At 48.6% G+C, this 23,295-nt stretch overlaps 1 protein-coding gene across 13 annotated transcripts; it reads left to right on the top strand.

The window, feature by feature from the left end:
* The first annotated feature begins 7,179 nt into the window (after positions 1–7,179).
* Positions 7,180–22,719, top strand: LOC142910689 (uncharacterized). 13 transcript variants are annotated; one of them, XM_076060077.1, is made up of 7 exons: positions 7,180–7,259; positions 9,437–9,658; positions 13,643–14,158; positions 15,294–15,418; positions 16,329–16,389; positions 16,512–16,586; positions 20,497–22,719. In XM_076060077.1, the coding sequence occupies exons 2-7, from the start codon at positions 9,517–9,519 to the stop codon at positions 20,556–20,558; spliced, it is 981 nt and encodes a 326-aa protein (XP_075916192.1). In that variant the 5' UTR covers positions 7,180–7,259; positions 9,437–9,516; the 3' UTR covers positions 20,559–22,719. The 13 variants fall into 13 exon arrangements, with proteins under 13 accessions (XP_075916192.1, XP_075916195.1, XP_075916190.1 ...); XM_076060080.1 differs by having other exon boundaries at positions 16,326–16,389; positions 16,512–16,563; XM_076060075.1 differs by having other exon boundaries at positions 16,326–16,389.
* Positions 22,720–23,295: the final 576 nt, after the last annotated feature.

Raw genomic sequence — 23,295 nt, 5'->3', positions numbered from 1 at the left:
GCAGACGTAGCAAGATCTGAAATCGCTGCAACCCTCAAAAACGCTAAGATGCCAGCTAGCAACCTCAGCAAAGATGAGCGTTTTGAATTATATAAATTAAAAAAGAGGAATGATATTGTAGTTCTCTCAGCTGACAAAGGCAATGCTACTGTCATCATGGATAAAATAGAATACAACAACAAAATTAAAGAATTACTCGACGATGGTAGTTATACAAAAATAAAAAGAGATCCCACCAACAGCCTCGTCACACAAACCAACAAAATTATTTCTGATTCAACCGCATTAATTGATCAATCTAAACAGTTTTCGTTGAAACCTTCTGCTGCCAGGCCACCAAGATTATACGGTTTACCAAAAATACATAAAGTTGATACACCTCTTCGTCCCATAGTCTCTACTATCAGCTCCCCCACCTACAAACTAGCTCGTTTTTTGTCTGAAATCCTGCGTCCTTTCACTGGAAAGACCACCTCTGCGGTACAAAATTCTACTCACCTGGTATCAACAATCAAGGGTATTTCCCTGTCCCCAGACGACCTGCTTGTCAGTTTTGATGTAGTTTCCTTATTCACCAAGGTTCCTGTACCTGACACCATTGCAATCATTGAAGACTTGGTTCATCAAGGACTAAACACTGAGGTACCCCCCCTGGTGAGACACTGTTTAACCAATACATACTTCACTTGGAATGGAACTTTCTACAAACAAACTGAGGGCACCCCAATGGGCTCCCCCCTTTCTCCAGTTATAGCTAACATTTTCATGGAGAAATTTGAGACTGACGCCATCCAGACTGCCACTCTGCGCCCAACCTTATGGAAGAGGTACGTGGATGACACTTTTGTCATCTGGCCACATGGCCGGCCTGCTCTAGACCAATTCTTCGACCACATCAATTCCATACACCCAGCCATCAGATTTACCATGGAAGTCGAAATAGATGGCAAGATACCTTTTTTGGATGTCCTAATTAAAAAGAGACCTGATGGTTCAATGAGCCACTCTGTCTACAGGAAAGCTACCCATACGGATGCTTATCTGAAACCGGATTCCCACCACCATCCATCACATAAGAATTCTCTCATCAATACTCTGTATCATAGAGCCCAATGCATATCCGACCAGGAACACATAAGCAGTGAACTCAAGCACGTACACCAAGCTCTTAGGGCTAATGGTTACTCCGACTATACAATCCGCAAAGCTATCACTCAAACCATGAAGAAGAACCCTCTTGAGGAGCCTTTCAAAACCATCACTTTACCCTACATTGCTGGGATCACAAAAAAGATCTCCAAAATCTTGAATAAACACAAGATCCAGGTCCGTTTCAACACATTACATAAAATCCGTGATCTGGTTCCGTCTGTAAAAGATGTGATTCCGGACATACAATACCCTGGTGTCTACAAACTAAGTTGCCTCTGTGGTAGTAGTTACATTGGAGAAACCAAACGCCATGTCTCGGACCGCATTCGTGAACATAAAGCAGACCTTAAACACGGTAGGACCAACACCTCGGCCGTAGCAGATCATTGTTCTAATTCAGTAGGCTCACATGCCATTGACTTTTCCAAGACGGAGGTTCTTTGTAAGCCATCTGGCTTCCATGAGAGATTCGTTCATGAGGCTATCCACATATACAAGCACAGAGACAATTTCAACCGAGAAGATGGATTCTATCTTAGCAATCATTGGAAAGATTTGATAAATCATTTCAGTTCTTGATTGATTGTTCACGCTTACAGTGGCTTTCAGACAGCATACATTATAAAAAATTTCGTCTCCCCCCTCCTCTTTTCAAAAAAATAGATGGACTAGTCCTGGGCAAACTGCCAATCGCTGCGCGTGACGCTAACGTTTTTTATAAATAAATAAATGTGCCGTTTTAAAAATAAATTTATGCAAACCGACACACCTGATGATGACCGTTTGAGTTATGGTCGAAACGTCGTGAGAATTTTTTATTGTTTTATATATATTTTGTTATTTTGTTGTTTCTCTTCAACGTGACTTTACCGAAAAAACTAAGAATAAGTATAGACGTGTAAGTCACATGTGACTATATATGCATTCCTCTGTGCCTCGATACTGTCGTGTAGATGGTGTGGATATTATTTTTTTCTGTCTGCAGCTGACGCTTCCTCTGACGCTTCCTCCGCAGAATTGTTCTGATGGAGCAAAGGCACTCAGCGCAGCTCGGTAGGACAAGGCTCCAATGCGACCGGTGTGCATACAGCACGGATCGTACTGGAGATATGACACGGCACGAGAGAACTCACACAGGAGAGAAACCCTTCAAGTGCAGTGTGTGTTGGAAGGCATTTGCACATTCATCTAATCTTGTAGAACACCAGAGAACACACACGGGAGAGAAACCCTTCAAGTGCAGTGTGTGTGGGAAGGCGTTTGCACATTCATCTACTCTTGTAACACACCAGAGAATACACACAGGAGAGAAACCCTTCAGGTGCACTCCGTGCGGGAGAGCGTTTTCGCAGCAACAACATCTTCAAGTACACCAGAAAACACAAAAGCATCAGAAGATCCACAAGGAGTGGAGTCTGAAATCAGCTTGTGAAAGTAAAAGTGCCACCATGAGCCCATCCCTCATGAAACACGAACCGGAAGAAAATCCCAGCGTGGACACTTTTAAAGTTATCGAGGTGAAATATGAAGAGGTGATGGTGAAGAGGGAAGAAGTGATGGTGAAGAGGGAAGAAGTGAAGGTGAAATGTGAAGATGAAGATTCAACTCCAAAATGGGACCTTCACATCGATGGAGGCAATGTGAAGCAGGAGGAGAATTCTGACTGTGAGGCAGAGCGAGGCAACTCCCAGCAGTTTGTGGAAGTGGAGGTGTGGGTGGACTTCCTCCTAGACAATACAAAGTCAAGTGGAGACCCGGTAGATGTGTAAACTTTGTGTTTTAATAATTGTGTTATTTTATTTTATTTTGGGCACCTTTATAATATATGCCACAGGACCCGCACGAGTTTAATCCGGCACTGTCCGGGATACCGTTCCAGTGCCCAACCAGGCTGTTGAAACCACTGCGGGTGGAGTTGAGGGTGACGGTGGAGGGCGCGAAGGGGGCGAGTGATGCCGATGGGCGGCGAGGGGGTCACCCGAGAGGATGCCCAGTGGGGAGACGAAGCAATGAAATCGCTCCACGTGTCAGGCGCTGGGTGGATCACCGCACAGCGGCATCGTGGGAGGTGGCGACGGCACGGGGAGGTCTCTACCCGCCAGTGGATTGACCGTGGCTGATGATGATGACGACGACGATGGATGTTGCTCACTCAACTTTGCGACGTACGAAACGCCGGAGACGCACGGCGATGTGCGGGGTGTTCAGCGGCACGGTGGAGCCGATGGCCTCCTTGCACCCGCTGTACAGCTGACGCACGACGTTGAGCAGGGCAGGGAGCACGCTGTCCACTATGTCCTGGCAGCTGCCGCTCAGCTGACCCATAACCTGCGGCAGGGCAGGGAGCACGCTGTCCACTATGTCCTGGCAGCTGCCGCTCAGCTGACCCATAGCCTGCACTAGGGCAGGGAGCACGCTGTCCACTATGTCCTGGCAGCTGCTGTACAGCTGACCCATAGCCTGCAGTAGGGCAGGGAGCACGCTGTCCACAATGTCCTCACTGTGGCTACTGCACACCTGACCCATAGCCTGCGGCAGGGCAGGGAGCACGCTGTCCACAATGTCCTCACTGTGGCTACTGCACAGCTGACCCATAGCCTGCACTAGGGCAGGGAGCACGCTGTCCACTATGTCCTCACTGTGGCTACTGCACAGCTGACCCGCAGCGTGCAGGAGAGGAGTCGGCGCGCTGTCCATGAGCCAGGACATCCCGGGGGGCCAGGCTGGGCCGTCCCTCTCCTGTACGTTTGCGTGGCCGCTGGTGAACATCGGTCCCCCGGTGGCGACCACTGCCGGTGGAGAGACGTCTTTCATGAGTCCCGAGTAGTTGTTTATGGTGGTGGTGGAGCCGTTGATGTTCGAACCCCCACGCCGAGATCCTCCGAGGAGTTCCACCATCGGCTGCATGAGCAGCAGAACCACAGTGAGCACAGCCGTGAAGATCGCCACGCTGGTGGTGGTGGTGGCGAAGTTCTCCGCAGACCTCGAAGTGGAGGAGCAGCGTGGGGCGAGGTGGTTGCCTCTCCCGGAGCTGACTCCACTCTGGTCGCTCCAATGGATGCACCTTTGTCACAGGCCTTTAATGACAAGAATGTGAAGTTGAACACTCAGTTCCTAGGTTAAATCTGCATGGTGAGAGTGGCCATTCTTTGTGGACCTGTGGGTTGGGTTAATCTCTAACCAGGAGCGAGAGCCAATAAGCTCCCAAGCATTCATTCGGTTTCAATAATTACATTCTAGATTTGAAGCTTTCGTGACTGCAAGGATCCATACTCTTTGGTTCTATTCGGCAAAGTCACGTAGGTAAAAAGATAAAATAACAAAAATCACGATGTTTCGGCCACAACACACGTGGCCTTCATCATGACAGCACGGTCCCTTCACCTGATGAAGGCCACTTGTGTTGTGGCCAAAACGTCGTGATTTTTGTTATTTAATAATTCCACTTATATGGGTGCTTGCTTAATCGCCTCTGGCAATTCGGAGTTTTGTATCTCGTCTCAGACACTTGAAGAGCATCCCCAAGTAGCAGCTGCCCCTGCGTGGCACAAGGTGGTGGCCCTGCACCGGCCTGCATGTGGACAAGAGCCTGTCAGTAGGGGGCGATGATTGATGTGGCATCTTAGTTGTGGAGTTTGTAGGTAATGTTTAGAATTTGATAAATTTTGACCCAGACGCCAGCATGCAATGGCCTACTCGTTTTGAATGACACTACAATAGTTTGTTGTACATACACTGTTAAGCAGACGGTGCGTATTTTTTTAAATAGCTTCTTGTCAATGCGATGTAACCTGATGCAGTATATTTCAGTGCAGTAATTAAATTTTGTTAATATGCCTGTCAATAATTTAGAATTAATACTTGTCCGATTGTGTGCGTACATGTAACATTTTGTCTATAAGGGTCAAACATTGAATAAGTGATATTTGGACAAAGTGTGTGTTTTGGAAGTAACCTGTACCGATAACTCGGGTGAGACTCATTGTTCTTGTGATACAGGTCAAAGGGTATTTTTGTGTTTTCAGGAAGCATCTCCCTCTGGAGCAACTCATCGTCTTTGAAATAAGGAGCATACTCTGATCATTAATCAGTTACATGGCACACCGCTTAAAAGTTACACGTAGAGGAGGAGGTTCATTCTCTACAACACGAATTGCAGTTTTGTCTTACGTGATGACGTAGATTTTGTCGAACTAGGACATGAAATGCCCCTTGCTGATTCACGTCTGGATGTTCACGACCAAGGGTTGAAGCGAACCTGACCACCTGCGGCGCCCCTCAACCATTTGCGGCCTTGGGCCAGGAAAGTCACGAAAAAAATTGCACACGAACGACGCCTCCACGCAAGCTCCCGATGCTCCGTCTTGAAGTTTGAAAATGAAACAACTTTTAATTGTATTATGTCTTGAATTGTATAATTGTATTTCTTCATTAAAAGCTTATTAATTGAAAACGACATTTCGTGTGAATTTTCTCTCGTCGTTAAGTAGACAATGGCCTTGCCGGGGGTTCGGTTCGATGCGGACTTTCACCTGGTTGGGATTGCGGGATCGAGATAAGGTGACACGGAGCTGCTGGCCATCTGCAGATCGATTCCAACGTTATCGAGCGTCTGTCCCTGCGACTCCGTCGTTGGTACAGGGGTGCGTGTCTCCGTTGTGGAGTTTCTGGATAATGTTTGGAATTAACCCAATTTTGACCGTGACAACAACATGCAATGTGCGTTGTGAATGACACAACGTTATGTTTTACATCTGCCGTTCAGCAGACTGCGCATATTGTGGTGAATGTTACTGGGGTAGCCAGGTGTGCCTGTCGGATTTTAACCCTGAACCTCTGCAATAAATAGAGAATGTGCTACCACATTCTTGGTTCTTTCGGTAAAGTCACGTAAATAGAAAACAAAAAACAAGAAAATTTGAAAATAATAAATTGATGAAAAGATGCCCATTGGTCGACTGAGATGACTGTGCCCCCCACAGTGTACACACACACAGTGTACACACACACAGTGTACACACACACAGTGCACACACAGTGTACACACACACAGTGCACACACAGTGTACACACACACAGTGTACACACACAGTGTACACACACACAGTGTACACACACAGTGCACACACACACAGTGCACACACACAGTGTACACACACTGTGTACGTGTACACACACAGTGTACACACACAGTGTACATTCACTGTACACACACACAGTGTACACACACACACAGTCTGTACATGTACACACACACAGTGTACACACACACTGTACACACACAGTGTGTACGTGTACACACACAGTGCACACACACAGCGTGTACGTACACAGTGTGTACACACACAGTGTGTACACAATAATTTAAGTTTATATATTTTGGTATACCCCTGTGAGCCATTCGGCTCTTGAATCAAGTGCAACCACCACAAACACGAACAAGAAACACATCTTAAAGTGACTTTGTGTGACTCTGAAAACAGAAAAAGAAACACATCTTAAAGTGAATAAAAAACAGCAAAATATTCCTGAAAAAAGCACCGTACACCAACGCTGTGTGCTAAAAATCCCAGTGGGATGCAATGTCCACGTTGTTGTTGTTGCTGAGTTCAAGGGAGGGAGCAATGGAAAATGAATCTAAATCAACTTAAACTCCAACCCCGCTCTGTGACGTCACTACTCAGCACACCTCATCGGCGTGAAACGCCAGGGGGAGGTGTACCTCGCTAGGGACGTCATGTCACCAAGGTATTCACCCCACCCCGTCTACCGCGCCCTTGAGCGTGACGTCACCTTTGCCTGGGTCAACTTCCGTTATTTGTTCAAGTACAATCCTTATTTGGGAAAAGCTACGCCCGGTGACTTGCGGTTCATTAACATAATGTATTCGTGAAGGCCGTCGCGAGTTTATTGCGACGGGTTTCAGCACCCACGCCCCATCCCTCCACGTATGGGCCGGGCTCATTAACATAATTTATTTAAATTAGGACCCGCTCGCTGCGGGAGGGGAGTGTTCTTGTACCACCCAAGTGACGTCATCTCCTGCTGCCGCGTGACGTCACGAGGTGACAGAAATCTGCCGCTCCGCGCGTGAACTGAAATCCGAGGTGAGAAATTCTCATCGCGGTTGTGGTGGTGGTCGTTGTGGTGGTGGTGGTTGTTGTTGTTGTTTACCAAGGTAGAGCCTCGCTCTCTCTCGTAGGGATGTCAGTTGAGTAGCAGCGAGCATGGGAATCGATGTCCAGGTTGGAACTTTACAACGTGGGGCCTAGCCACGCGGGGCCTTGCCTCCTGCCCTCGCCTGATTGCATTTACTTTAATTATCTCGCTTAGTTGAGCAATCTTTGTAAGAAAGTAATCTACCAGGCTATTCGTTTATTGTGTGTTGACCGACTTTCTGTGTTGCATTGCATTACATTTCCAAGTTTTACTCAGTTTATTTGATTAAGTGTGCTTTTGATTTAAAGCTTTCTTGACTGCAGGGATTCATATTCTTGGTTCTTTCGGTAAAGTCACGACCACGTAGAAGGGAAACAATAAAATAATAAAAATATATAAAACAATAAAATTATCACGACGTTTCAACTGCAGCACAAGCAATCATCATCAGGTGTGAAAACCATCAGCAAGAACATTTTGAAATTTTCTTTCTGTGGTTTTCAAATTTTCTTGCCGTGGCTTTCACACCTGATGATGATTGCTTGTGTTGCAGTCGAAACGTGAGAATTTTGTTGTTTTATATTTTTATTATTTTATTGTTTCCCTTCTACGTGGTGACTTTACCGACAGAACCAAGAATATAAGTGTGCTTTCTCTCTCTCTCTGCGTGTCCTCGTATTATTATTATTTCCTGCAGTCACCAAAGTTCGAAATCTCTCATTGACACAAGGCCGTAATTATAATATATTATAATAATTATAATATGTTATAATAATTATAATATATATTGGTGGGGGACATATCCCCCCACAATAATCAAATATGCTCAAAATGTACCCCCAATATATTGCTATAAAAATATTTTTTTTAACAATAATTGCTATGCTATGTTAATAAAAACAATTTCGCTTAACCTTGGCCACAAAACCAGGACGTGTCTTCATATAACAATGCGTAGATTTGTGTTTATATGATTGCGTTGTACTTTATGAATCCCTAATCTCTGCCATTACATACTATGAAACAAGAAAAGTTAAAAAAGAAACAACACAGAGCAATGTAATACAATACAATATTATACAATATTGTATCAAATAATACAAATTCCATCCCATGTGTTAGTGAAATTTTTCAATATTTTAGGAAATGTCAGGAAATTAGTTTTAAAATTTAGATTTTTTCTTTCTGGGGGGCGGACCCCAGACCCCCTGGTAGGTTTGGTCCCCCCCCAATGTTGACTCCATGGCTACGGCCTTGTTATTCTGTCTCTCACTGTTCAAATAAACCTACCATTAACATTATAGACTGATAATTTCTTTGTCAGTGGGCAAACGTACAAAATCAGCAGGGGATCAAATACTTGTTTCCCTCACTGTATGTTTGTATCTCTCTCTGTGTGTCTCTGTGTTATATCTCTCTCTCTGTCTGTGTGTCTCCGTGTCTGTGTTTTGTCTCTCTTTCAAATTGAGCAACCTTTGGAAGAACGTGATCAACCAGGTGGGGTGTTGACTGTTATGTTGGCCGACTCTCTGTGTTGTATTGCATTACATTTCTAAGTTCACTAGGTTTGCTTTCTCTTGCATTTGTACCTGATGATGATTGCTTGTGTTGCAATTGAAACGTCGCATGCTATGTGCACACAGCGTTGGTGTACGGTGCTTTTTGTGAAATATTTTGCTGTTTTTCCCTGGATTTTCTGTTTGCACAGTCACTCAAAGTCACTTCAAGATGTTTTCTTGTTCATGTTTTAGTTTTTTGTTTGTTGCGGTTGCACCCGATTCAAGAGCCGAATGGCTCACAGGGCTATACCAAATAACTGAACTATGACCTATCCCCCCCCTCCCCAAGCCTGTTAGCCACGCCCCATCACCCTCCCCCCCACACACGTCACTCCCCCCCCACACCCTCCTCCCCAAGGCTGTTAGCCACGCCCCATCACCCTCCCCCACACACACGTCACCCCCCCCTCCCCTAGCCTTGTTAGCCACGCCCCGTCACCCTCCCCCCCACACACGTCACTCTCCCCCCCACACCCTCCTCCCCAAGCCTTGTTAGCCACGCCCCATCACCCTCCCCCCCACACGTCACTCCCCCACCTCACCCCCCCCCTCCCCGTGTCTGCTAGCGAGCCACGTGACAGGCAACGAGGAGACAGAGCGAGGCCTCGTGGCGAGGCTCACTGAGGAGGAGGATTTGACGAGGACGATGATGGCGGAGCTGCGGGGATCGTCGTCGTTGTTGGTGCCCGTGGGGCTCTGTGTTGCGTGCTGTGTCGGTCTCGTCGCCTGTGCCGGTGTAGAGACCGACGCCACGGGTACAGCAGCAGCAGCAGCAGGAGGAGGAGGAGGTGAGTGATATTGTTGTAATTTATATATTCTCACAATAAGGAAACGCGGTGTCTATTTGTGTCATCCCTTCACGTGAAGTCCTCGTCACAACAGCAACGTTTTGAGGCATAAGCAATTATAAAATAACATTTAGACTTAAAGCTTTCGTGACTGTGCAAGGATTCATCTTCTCGGTTGTTTCGGTAAAGTCACCACGTAGAAGGGAAACAATAAAATAATAAAACAATAAAACAAAATTCTCGCCTATTATGTTTTTATTATTTTATTATTTCCCTTCTACGTGGTGACTTAACCGAAAGAACCAAGTATAATAAAACTCTTACAACATAGGATCACAAAGTGGCGTCACACACAGAGTTACTCGTTAGCTCATCAAGCTGTGTTATGGGTGGGGGAGGGGCGTCAGTGCGTTGATTGGTAATCGATGTGTGTCAATGCGTTGATTGGTAATTGATGCTCGTCAATGCGTTGATTGGTAATCGATGCTTGCCAATGCGTTGATTGGTAATCGATGTGTGTCAATGCGTTGATTGGTAATCGATGTGTGTCAGTGCGTTGATTGGTAATCGATGTGTGTCAGTGCGTTGATTGGTAATCGATGTGTGTCAGTGCGTTGATTGGTAATCGATGTGTGTCAGTGCGTTGATTGGTAATCGATGTGTGTCAGTACGTTGATTGGTAATCGATGTGTGTCAATGCGTTGATTGGTAATCGATGTGTGTCAATGCGTTGATTGGTAATCGATTTGTGTCAATGCGTTGATTGGTAATCGATGTGTGTCAGTGCGTTGATTGGTAATCGATGTGTGTCAGTACGTTGATTGGTAATCGATGTGTGTCAATGCGTTGATTGGTAATCGATGCTTGTCAATGCGTTGATTGGTAATCGATGTGTGTCAATGCGTTGATTGGTAATCGATGTGTGTCAGTGCGTTGATTGGTAATCGATGTGTGTCAATGCGTTGATTGGTAATCGATGTGTGTCAGTGCGTTGATTGGTAATCGATGTGTGTCAGTGCGTTGATTGGTAATCGATGCTCGTCAATGCGTTGATTGGTAATCGATGCTTGTCAATGCGTTGATTGGTAATCGATGTGTGTCAGTGCGTTGATTGGTAATCGATGCTTGCCAATGCGTTGATTGGTAATCGATGCTTGTCAATGCGTTGATTGGTAATCGATGCTTGCCAATGCGTTGATTGGTAATCGATGCTTGTCAATGCGTTGATTGGTAATCGATGTGTGTCAATGCGTTGATTGGTAATCGATGTTTGTCAATGCGTTGATTGGTAATCGATGTGTGTCAGTGCGTTGATTGGTAATCGATGTGTGTCAATGCGTTGATTGGTAATCGATGTGTGTCAGTGCGTTGATTGGTAATCGATGTGGGTCAGTGCGTTGATTGGTAATCGATGCTCGTCAATGCGTTGATTGGTAATCGATGTGTGTCAGTGCGTTGATTGGTAATCGATGTGTGTCAGTACGTTGATTGGTAATCGATGCTCGTCAATGCGTTGATTGGTAATCGATGCTTGCCAATGCGTTGATTGGTAATCGATGTGTGTCAGTGCGTTGATTGGTAATCGATGCTTGCCAATGCGTTGATTGGTAATCGATGCTTGTCAATGCGTTGATTGGTAATCGATGCTTGCCAATGCGTTGATTGGTAATCGATGCTTGTCAATGCATTGATTGGTAATCGATGTGTGTCAATGCGTTGATTGGTAATCGATGTTTGTCAATGCGTTGATTGGTAATCGATGTGTGTCAGTGCGTTGATTGGTAATCGATGCTTGCCAATGCGTTGATTGGTAATCGATGCTTGTCAATGCGTTGATTGGTAATCGATGTGTGTCAATGCGTTGATTGGTAATCGATGTTTGTCAATGCGTTGATTGGTAATCGATGTGTGTCAATGCGTTGATTGGTAATCGATGTTTGTCAGTGCATTGATTGGTAATCGATGCTCTTCAATGCGTTGATTGGTAATCGATGTTTGTCAGTGCATTGATTGGTAATCGATGCTTGTCAATGCGTGATTGGTAATCGATGCTTGTCAGTGCGTTGATTGGTAATCGATGCTCGTCAATGCGTTGATTGGTAATCGATGTGTGTCAATGCGTTGATTGGTAATCGATGCTTGTCAATGCGTTGATTGGTAATCGATGTGTGTCAATGCGTTGATTGGTAATCGATGCTTGTCAATGCGTTGATCTGCTTGCGTTGTGATCGAAACGTCGTGATTGTGATTTGTTTTAATATAATTTTATTGTACTTCTACACACGTGACTTTACCGACAAAAACACCACAACGAGTAATTTTATCGCGGTCACGACAGCTTTAATACCTCATTAACAGAAAGAGTTTTGTTTACTCATTTTGTTGTGTTCGTCAGCCCCAGTGTTCTGTTTCGATTTAAAGCTTTCATGACTGCAAGGATTCATCTTCTTTGGTTCTTTCGGTATAGTCACCACCACGTAGAATGAGAATAAAATAATAAATTGATAAAATAAAATAACACAGTAAAATTCTCACGACGTTTCGGCCACAACACAAGCGGCCTTCATCAGGTGAAGGGACGAGACTGTCTGGAGGACAGCGCTGATGAAGGCCACTTGTGTTGTAGCCGAAACGTCGTGAGAATTTTACTGTGTTATTTTATTTGATCAATTTATTATTTTATTCTCATTCTACGTGGTGACTTTACCAAAAGAACCAAAAAAGAGAGTTTTGTTTCTTCATTTTGTTGTGTTCGTCAGCCCCAGTAAGCCACATCGTGACGCTACAGAACTTTAAACGAACACACCGCACTAACACGTACACAACAAGTACCTGCACTGTGTGTGACACTCATTACTCCTATTGATTCGTCTGTGTGGGGGGATGTGTGTGTGTGTGGTGTGTGGGGGAGGGGATGTGTGTGTGTGGGGGATGTATGTGTGTGTGGTGTGTGTGGGGGGGGATGTGTGTGGGGGGGGAGGGGATGTGTGTGTGGGGGGATGTGTGTGTGTGTGTGGGGGGATTTGTGTGTGTGTGGGGATGTGTGTGTGTATGGGGAGGGGATGTGTGTGTGTGTGTGGGGGGGGATGTGTGTGGGGGGGGAGGGGATGTGTGTGTGTGTGTGGGGAGGGGATGTGTGTGTGTGGGGGGGGATGTGTGTGTGGGGGGGGTGTGTGTGGGGATGTGTGTGTGGGGGGAGGGGATGTGGTGAGTGGGGGGAGGGGATGTGTGTGTGTGGGGGGAGGGGAGAGAGATCCATTGTCATTGTTACAGGATCCAATTATTATTGTGTGGTGACGTGCCCTGTTGATTGTTAATTGTGTCTGTGTAGTTAACTGCAGGGCACGCGGCCTCTGTGGGACTGTTAGAGGGATGTGAATGTCACGGCTACCCTGCCAGCTGAATGTATTTGTGTCATTCACGGTACTTCACAGATAACCGGAAGGTTTTAATGATGATGGCATTTTACTTGGAATTTTCATTGAGCTTTCAAGGAACTTTTTTTCACCACTAATTTATTAACGTCCCTAACGAGAGTTGTTGTTGTCACCACGCCTACGGTGGTGTTAATGTGTTTGTGTTTTCACATCGTTGGAATTGTAAAGCTCCCGCTTTTGCTCTTTTGTTAGGTCGTGGGGAATCCAATGGCGGTGCTAATTGAATGTTCGCAGTCACTAATTCAAGGCGTCTCCTTAACAACAACAACAAAGGTGAGCACCACCCTCCCCCCCAGACCTGCAAGTTAGTCATTGTTAGTCATTGAAGTTAGTCATTGAAGTCATTAAAGTTAGTCATTGACTAGCTTGCAGGTCTGGGGGGGTTCAGCCATTGACTAACTTGAATTTTTCACCCCCTGCGTCATTCTCATCGTTTTCACAAGTTGCGGTGGTTTCTGATGTTTCTCCCAATTACCACGACTCACGGTGACCCCCCCCCCACCCCCCCACTCCGTCACTTCCACCGCAATCCCAACCCGACCCACAGCCCCCTCCGCGCCCCCACAGAACATCACGTGCGTGGCCCTCAACTCCAGCAGCCTGCTGGTCAGCTGGGAGCCGCCACCCGCTCACGGCCAGCAAGACGGCGGCGGCGGCGGCGTCACGGGGTACACGGTGGCCTACAGGGAGCTGCCCAGCCAAGGCGTGGCGCACGCAGCAGACGCAGACAACGGCTCGGGGGATGGGGACGACGACGACGACGAAGAAGAAGGGGACGATGACCAAGGGGATGACGATGACCAAGGGGACCACCAAGGGGACCACCAAGGGGACTACGACCAAGGGGACCACCACCAAGGGGACGAGGAAGGGGACGGCTCGGGAAGGCGGCCGAGCCGGGGGGGCGGCTGGCGCCGGACGCCGCGTCAGCCCGCGTACCGGAGGAGCGTGACGCTGCACGGGCTGACCAGGTGGGCCCCCTACGAGGTGACGGTGCGGGCCTACACGGGGGCCAGCCCGGGGCCCTCGTCGCCGCCCGTCCAGGCTCGCACGCGCGACGATGGTACGTCAGGGGGGGGGGCGCCGTGTTCCCGGCCGGCCGCACCGTAGCCGTGCCGGCCGCGCCGTAGCCGTGCCGGCCGCGCCGATGCTCCGACGTGGCTCCCGAGTGTTTTCCCTCCTGATCTTGGCGTCTTCGCAGCTAACGGTCGCGTCTGGCCCGAGTCCTTCCCTGTCGGCTTGCTGCACCGCTCCTCTCTCTCGTGTCATGCCAAATGATAATTGACGCGGCTCTGGGATGAACACCCACGCCAACTTGGGCCGTGAAATCATTTTCGTCTCCATCTGGTTAATTTTCCCCGTCTGCATTTTTAGCAGTCGCCCTTTGCTTGAGTGCCCCCCCTTCCCCCCCCCCCGCGTGCCGCCCAAAGTTCCCACCGCGGAGCTCCGCAAGGGGTCGTGGACTGCACGCCCATCAACCATTTTAGTGTCCGTCCCTTGGGGTGCACGGCTGAGACCAGGCCACTTTAGGTTGGAATGGGCTCCTGGGTGTACACCCACCGCCGGAGTGGAAGAATGGCAGGCACATCTTACAGATGACTAGCCGATGGTCATTGTCCAGATCGGCTCCACGGCAGGTTCTGGTCTCAAGGGCACGGGCTCACATCCGCTGTTGCATCCACTACGTAGTCCGGCAGATGGTTCTTGCTTGGACTCGGCATCCATCCGTGATGTTGTGCGGATGCGCCGATGCCGGAACAGCGTGTTGGTAATTACAAGCCCATGGGCTGCACAAAAATCTAGCGGCCTCCTGCCGTTGTTATTGAGCTGATCTGGCCCACGCCTTCCAATCACTCCAGACCAGGTGCCTCGCGCATTGAAGTCGCCCAACGGGATGACTCTATCCCGAGTGGCCACTTTTGCTAGCACCTGTGACAGGAGGTCATAAAAGCCATAGACAGACACAGATACACAAAGACATAGACACAGACAGACACAGAATTGATGAAGACCAAATCCTCCTCCTCACGAACTTCATCTAACAACACCGCTCAGCTATGCAATCTGTCTGTGTTTGTCTGTCTGTGTCTCGCTGTCTGTATCTGTCTCACTTTTTCTCTCTGTTTCCCCGTGTCTCTACGTCTCCCCATTTCTACCCGTGTCTCCCCGTATCTCCCCGTGCCTCCCCAATCTCGTAGCCACCACCACCACTACCACCTCCCGCTCCTCCCCACCCTCGTCCGGGGTGTCTACGGGAGACAAGGCGACGCTCCCCTCCAGCGGCAGTAGCAGCGCCTCCATCAGCTTCCTGTCGGTCATAACGGTGCTGGCGATCCTCCCCTTCCTGATGTGCACCGTGTGGGGCAGAGAGAGCGCCGGCAAGCGTCCCGGTGAGCGGCGGTGGCGTTGCGGTGGCTACGGAGATGTTGACTGCCTCGCTTCGTGCTTGGGAGGTCGTGGGTTGGATCCAGACTCTGACGACGCCTGCTGCTGCCGCTGTTTATTTAAAGTTTGCGGTGTCTCTCATGATCATCATCACAATGGCTGAGATGTTGACGACCTCGCCTGGTACACAGGAGTCCGTGGGTTACATCCCCGCCCCTGACACCTATATATTTGGAGTTTGCGGTGTCTCCCTCATCATCATCATCACGGTGGCTATGAGATGTTAACTACCTCGCCTGGTGCGCAGGAGGTCATGGGTTCTATCCCGACCCTGACACTTCCTGCGTTTACGCGTTCAGAGCCATTTGGCTGCTGCTCTTTATTTGCCACCCGATGACGACGATGATGACGATGACGATGATGACGACGATGACGATGACGACGAGGAAAATGACGATGATGACGACGATGATGACGATGATGACGACGGTGATGATGACGACAATGACGACGATGATGACAACGATGACGATGATGATGACGACGACGATGATGTCGTCGACGATGATAACGACGACGATGACGACGACAATAAGCCACTGAGTTCAGCTGTCACTTGTGATAGCCGGCGTAGCTTCTACTAAACAAGTCACGTAGTAGCACAGTGGGGGGCTTACCCGGTAAGATACACAAACAAGGTATTGGTGTTTGTATCTATATACTTGTTATAGATTTGTTAACCGTTGCTCTACTTTGCACGTGCCAACGGCGGCGCATGTGTTTGTGTTCGTGTTCGCGTGTTCCATTTGTCGCAACGTTCCGCGTAGATTTTTCTCGTTCCCCAGCAGACGAGCGAGGAGGAAACGCCCCGAGCCTGGTCCCCGAGAAGGATACCGTCTCTGATTGCAGGTAGCCACCGCCAACACAGCTGCCGCCACCGTGGTGGAACAGAAACACTCTGAATTTTAAGACCTCGTCCCACCCCCCCCCCCCCCCCCCCCCCCCCCCCGGTTGACACCGCCGGATGAAAGCCACTCCCCAAGTGGTCGCCACACCACGCGGGGCGACGCGACACAGCGCTCCGTACGTACACGCTCACGCGCTAGGTACGTACGTATCACTCTCACGCTAGGTTAGTACGTATCATTCTCACGCTAGGTAAGTACGTATCACTCTCACGCTAGGTAAGTACGTATCACTCTCACGCTAGGTTAGTACGTATCACTCTCGCGCTAGGTTAGTACGTATCACTCTCACGCTAGGTTAGTACGTATCACTCTCACGCTAGGTTAGTACGTATCACTCTCACGCTAGGTACGTACGTATCACTCTCACGCTAGGTTAGCACGTATCACTCTCACGCTAGGTTAGCACATATCATTCTCACGCTAGGTTAGTACGTATCACTCTCACGCTAGGTTAGTACGTATCACTCTCACGCTAGGTACGTACGTATCACTCTCACGCTAGGTTAGCACGTATCATTCTCGCGCTAGGTAAGTACGTATCACTCTCACGCTAGGTTAGCATGTATCATTCTCACGCTAGGTTAGTACGTATCACTCTCACGCTAGGTACGTACGTATCACTCTCGCGCTAGGTTAGTACGTATCACCCTCACACTAGGTTAGTGCGTATCACTCTCACGCTAGGTTAGTACGTATCACCCTCACGCTAGGTTAGCACGTATCACTCTTACGCTAGGTTAGCACGTATCACTCTCACGCTAGGTTAGCACGTATCACTCTCACGCTAGGTTAGCACGTATCATTCTCACGCTAGGTGCGTACATATCATTCTCACGCTAGGTTAGTACGTATCACTCTCACGCCAGGTTAGTACGTATCACCCTCACACTAGGTTAGTGCGTATCATTCTCACGCTAGGTTAGTACGTATCACTCTTACGCTAGGTTAGTACGTATCACCCTCACGCTAGGTTAGTGCGTATCATTCTCACGCTAGGTTAGTACGTATCACTCTCACGCTAGGTTAGTGCGTATCATTCTCACGCTAGGTTAGTATGTATCATTCTCACGCTAGGTACGTACGTATCACTCTCACGCTAGGTACGTACGTGTCACTCTCACGCTACGTTACTACGTACACGCTCACGCGCTAGGTACGTACGTATCACTCTCACGCTAGGTTAGCACGTATCATTCTCACGCTAGGTAAGTACATATCACTCTCACGCTAGGTTAGTACGTATCACTCTCACGCTAGGTTAGTACGTATCACTCTCACGCGCTAGGTACGTATGTATCACTCTCATGCTAAGTTAGTACGTATCACTCTCACACTAGGATAGTACCTATCACTCTCACACTAGGTTAGTACGTATCACTCTCACGCTAGGTTAGTACGTATCACTCTCACGCGCTAGGTACGTACGTATCACTCTCACGCTAGGTTAGTACGTATCACTCTCACGCTAGGTTAGTACGTATCACTCTCACACTAGGTTAGTACGTATCACTCTCACGCTAGATACGTAAATATCACTCTCACACTAGGTACGTACGTATCACTCTCACGCTAGGTTAGTACGTATCACTCTCACGCTAGGTACGTACGTATCACTCTCACGCTAGGTGCGTACGTATCATTCTCACGCTAGGTTAGTATGTATCATTCTCACGCGCTAGGTACGTACGTACACACTCACGCGCTAGGTAAGTACGTATCATTCTCACGCTAGGTACGTACGTATCACTCTCACGCTAGGTTAGTACGTATCACTCTCACGCTAGGTTAGTACATATCACCCTCACCCTAGGTTAGTGCGTATCACCCTCACGCTAAGTTAGTACGTATCATTCTCACGCTAGGTTAGTACGTATCATTCTCACGCTAGGTACGTACGTATCACTCTCACGCTAGGTTAGCATGTATCATTCTCACGCTAGGTTAGTACATATCACTCTCACGCTAGGTACTTACGTATCAGTCTCACGCTAGGTTAGTACGTATCATTCTCACGCTAGGTTAGTACATATCACTCTCACGCTAGGTACGTACGTATCACTCTCACGCTAGGTTAGTACATATCACTCTCACGCTAGGTACGTACGTATCACTCTCACGCTAGGTTAGTACATATCACTCTCACGTTAGGTACGTACGTATCACTCTCACGCTAGGTACATACGTATCACTCTCACGCTAGGTTAGCATGTATCATTCTCACGCTAGGTTAGTACGTATCACTCTCACGCTAGGTACGTACGTATCACTCTCGCGCTAGGTTAGTACGTATCACCCTCACACTAGGTTAGTGCGTATCACTCTCACGCTAGGTTAGTACGTATCACCCTCACGCTAGGTTAGCACGTATCACTCTTACGCTAGGTTAGCACGTATCACTCTCACGCTAGGTTAGCACGTATCACTCTCACGCTAGGTTAGCACGTATCATTCTCACGCTAGGTGCGTACATATCATTCTCACGCTAGGTTAGTACGTATCACTCTCACGCCAGGTTAGTACGTATCACCCTCACACTAGGTTAGTGCGTATCATTCTCACGCTAGGTTAGTACGTATCACTCTTACGCTAGGTTAGTACGTATCACCCTCACGCTAGGTTAGTGCGTATCATTCTCACGCTAGGTTAGTACGTATCACTCTCACGCTAGGTTAGTGCGTATCATTCTCACGCTAGGTTAGTATGTATCATTCTCACGCTAGGTACGTACGTATCACTCTCACGCTAGGTACGTACGTGTCACTCTCACGCTACGTTACTACGTACACGCTCACGCGCTAGGTACGTACGTATCACTCTCACGCTAGGTTAGCACGTATCATTCTCACGCTAGGTAAGTACATATCACTCTCACGCTAGGTTAGTACGTATCACTCTCACGCTAGGTTAGTACGTATCACTCTCACGCGCTAGGTACGTATGTATCACTCTCATGCTAAGTTAGTACGTATCACTCTCACACTAGGATAGTACCTATCACTCTCACACTAGGTTAGTACGTATCACTCTCACGCTAGGTTAGTACGTATCACTCTCACGCGCTAGGTACGTACGTATCACTCTCACGCTAGGTTAGTACGTATCACTCTCACGCTAGGTTAGTACGTATCACTCTCACACTAGGTTAGTACGTATCACTCTCACGCTAGATACGTAAATATCACTCTCACACTAGGTACATACGTATCACTCTCACGCTAGGTTAGTACGTATCACTCTCACGCTAGGTACGTACGTATCACTCTCACGCTAGGTACGTACGTATCACTCTCACGCTAGGTTTGTACGTATCACCCTCACGCTAGGTGCGTACGTATCATTCTCACGCTAGGTTAGTATGTATCATTCTCACGCGCTAGGTACGTACGTACACACTCACGCGCTAGGTAAGTACGTATCATTCTCACGCTAGGTACGTACGTATCACTCTCACGCTAGGTTAGTACGTATCACTCTCACGCTAGGTTAGTACATATCACCCTCACCCTAGGTTAGTGCGTATCACCCTCACGCTAAGTTAGTACGTATCATTCTCACGCTAGGTTAGTACGTATCATTCTCACGCTAGGTACGTACGTATCACTCTCACGCTAGGTTAGCATGTATCATTCTCACGCTAGGTTAGTACATATCACTCTCACGCTAGGTACTTACGTATCAGTCTCACGCTAGGTTAGTACGTATCATTCTCACGCTAGGTTAGTACATATCACTCTCACGCTAGGTACGTACGTATCACTCTCACGCTAGGTTAGTACATATCACTCTCACGCTAGGTACGTACGTATCACTCTCACGCTAGGTTAGTACATATCACTCTCACGTTAGGTACGTACGTATCACTCTCACGCTAGGTACATACGTATCACTCTCACGCTAGGTTAGTACTTATCACTCTCACGCTAGGTACGTACGTATCACTCTCACGCTAGGTACATACGTATCACTCTCACGCTAGGTTAGTACTTCTTATCACTCTCACGCTAGGTACGTACGTATCACCCTCGCCTACTTTCTCCGCTCCCTCCAGCGGCTACGGGAGCAACGTGCTGGCCGGTGACGGCGGAGACGGCAGCGACACCGTGGAGATGATGTAGCTGCACGTGGAGGTGGAGGAGGTGGTGGAGGTGGTGGAGGTGGAGGAGGTGGTGGAGGTGGTGGAGGTGTAAGGGGAGGAGGAGGCTGATGGTGACAAGCCCTGCCGATGGTTCTCTCCCGGCCTTCATTGGTGCACTGGCTACTGACACCGAGCCCCCAGCAGCCTAGTGAGGCTGTACGCGGCACGGGGAATCTTTGTGTTTGTGTGTGCAGCGTTTGCAAGTCCGCCACTGGAGTGTGGTATTGTTTTTGTTATTATCCTCACGTTGATTAAAAGTAATTTCCCCCCCCCCGACTTGATTTTCAAGCTGTAAATCGTGGGGGGGGTGGCGCTCGCATCGTTCCCGGAACGATGCGAGCGTCGACAGAAAAGCGTCGTCCGTTCGACTCGCCCTTCCCCCCCCCCGCGTCGCGGTTCTGTTTGACGTCGCTCCCGTGTCCCAGGGTTGGTTGTGGGTCACGTGGTCTGTCGTGGCCTCCTCCTCTCTCCCTGCCTGCCTGCCCTCAGAGTGAGGGCACTTGGCGGCTGTTTTGTTTGCTGGAGACATTGTAGTGGTGGTGGCGATGGTGATGGTGGTGATAATAAAGGTGCCAGGTTCAACACTCACCTGGGCTGGAACTCCTCTTAGCAGGAGGACACGTGATGTTGTTCGCGACGCCGTTTTGCAAGTCGTGCACGAGACTCGAACAAGAAACTAAACCACGTTTTATTTTTACCGGGTAAGGCCCCCCATTGAGATGCTGCGTAGCTCTCTCAGAACGGCCCTGACCTGGCCATTACAAATTAGAGCTCTACCAGTTAGATTTATCATCATCATCACGTGGACATTTACAGCAGTTGCCAAATACTCAAACTCACGTTTCTCAAATGTGGAAGGGGAAATCCGGAAGGACCTGGAAACAAAATCCACACCCTGGCCTGGGTCCTCGTCCGCGTGTTGGTGACTGCTTCTCCCGAACGTAGATCGTCGATCTTCAGATGACGAGAGTCAACGCAGAGCCCCGGTCCCTGGTGGGGAGCCCGGTTTACCAGCTCCTGGCCCGTGGCTAAGGCCCCGCCCTCGGCCACGACCACCGTCGAGAACGCCTCCTGGGCTTTCTCGACCCTTCCCGTGGGATCTCGCCCCCTGGCACGTGACCTACCCCCTAGCCCAATTCAGAGCGAATCCAAAAAGCTACGATCTGTTGTTTGCTGGCTGAATGCCTCCCTTCAATCGTGGCTACGGTGGCAAAAAGCCACCGAGCTTTTTCTGCCCGTGAGCTGTGATCTTACCGCCCCGTCTGCGTTCATAGGTTATCGCCCCCTTATCGCCGTGCCGCCCTGGCCAAACTCAACAGGACACCTCCACGGTAATATATTGTCCTGAGAGGCGTTACGGTCGTCCTGAAGCCAACTCTACCAGAGCGAGAGAGAGAGAGAGAGGAGGCAGTGTGCGTATAGTTGTGGTGTGCCCCCGAAAGTTCACCGTGACAAGTCAGGGGCCCCGATGCTGATGGGAAGATCGCCAGTTGGGGTAGACACGTGGCTGCGCCTCACCACGCGATTCCCGCGCACGTGACCTCTTGACCCGCACGACCGAATTCCGCATTCCTAAGGCTACGCGAGCACCCCGCACCCTTCCCGTGCGCTTACAAGAACAGAACCCACACCCCCCAGTAGCCCCCCCCCAGCCTTAACAGCGTGTTAGGGCAAATACTAATAGGAGTCCACTGGAGACAGAGCCGGGTTAAGATTGTGTAAGCCCCCTGGGCTACAGGTACTGTGAGGCCCCCTGATAAAAATGTTCAAAAGGAAAACATTTTTATTTAAAGCTTTCGTGACTGCAGTAATTCATATTCTTAGCTCTTTCGGTAAAGTCACGTTGAAGGGAAACAATACATTTTTTTATTGTTTTATATATTTTTTATTATTTTATTGTTTCCCTTCAACGTGACTTTATATATTTATTATTTTATTGTTTCCCTTCAACGTGACTATATATATTATTTTATTGTTTCCCTTCAACGTGACTTTATATATATTTTATTATTTTATTGTTTCCCTTCAACGTGACTTTACCGAAAGAGCTAAGAATAAGGAAAACAAAGTTAAAGAAAAATAAAATGTATATTTTTTGTTACAAGGCTAACGACGAATAAAATTCAGCATGCGCAACTGAAATCACTTTTCACTTCGCCTCTGGAGGCGCTTCAGCTGGACGAGGCCCCTGGGCTGCAGCCCCTGAAGCCCCCCGCCCCCACGCCCGAATCCGGCCCCGATGTTGGATGTTGGTGGATGAGTGAGCGAGTGAGGGAGAGTGTGAGAGAGAGAGGGGAGTGTGAGTGAGGACGAGTGAGTGATGTACGCGCATCGGTTCATCCGGCGGTTGTTTATTTTAGCGTTTCGGCGTTAAATGTGCGATCGGGGCGACAAGCTCGTACGCGCGGAACGTTGCAAATCACGCGGCTGTGGAAACTTTAGCTGACGTGGAAATAAGTCGATAATCCTTCGACGCGCCCGCGCGCACAAAACCAGAGCGCCGCGCAAATTCGAGAATGGTGTTGAAACCGCGTCAACGATTGGGGAAAAACAATAAATCTCGAGGCTCACTCAAACAACAAATATTAAGGAACGCGACCCTAAATAACAAACCGCGGGGCGGCGTGGCGCGCTCGCGAGTCCCGACGTACCGCGGCGACAGTGCCGAAGCAGACGAGCAAAAAAATTCTAGATTTGAAGATTTAGTGACCG

Source organism: Petromyzon marinus, unplaced genomic scaffold (assembly GCF_048934315.1).
Source record: "Petromyzon marinus isolate PM22_M1 ecotype Great Lakes invasive population unplaced genomic scaffold, UKy_Petmar_22M1.pri1.0 PM_G_Scaffold_15, whole genome shotgun sequence".
Classification (NCBI taxonomy): domain Eukaryota; kingdom Metazoa; phylum Chordata; class Hyperoartia; order Petromyzontiformes; family Petromyzontidae; genus Petromyzon; species Petromyzon marinus.
The sequence above is the reverse complement of the archived record's forward strand: the minus strand, read 5'-3'. Positions and strand labels throughout refer to the sequence as shown.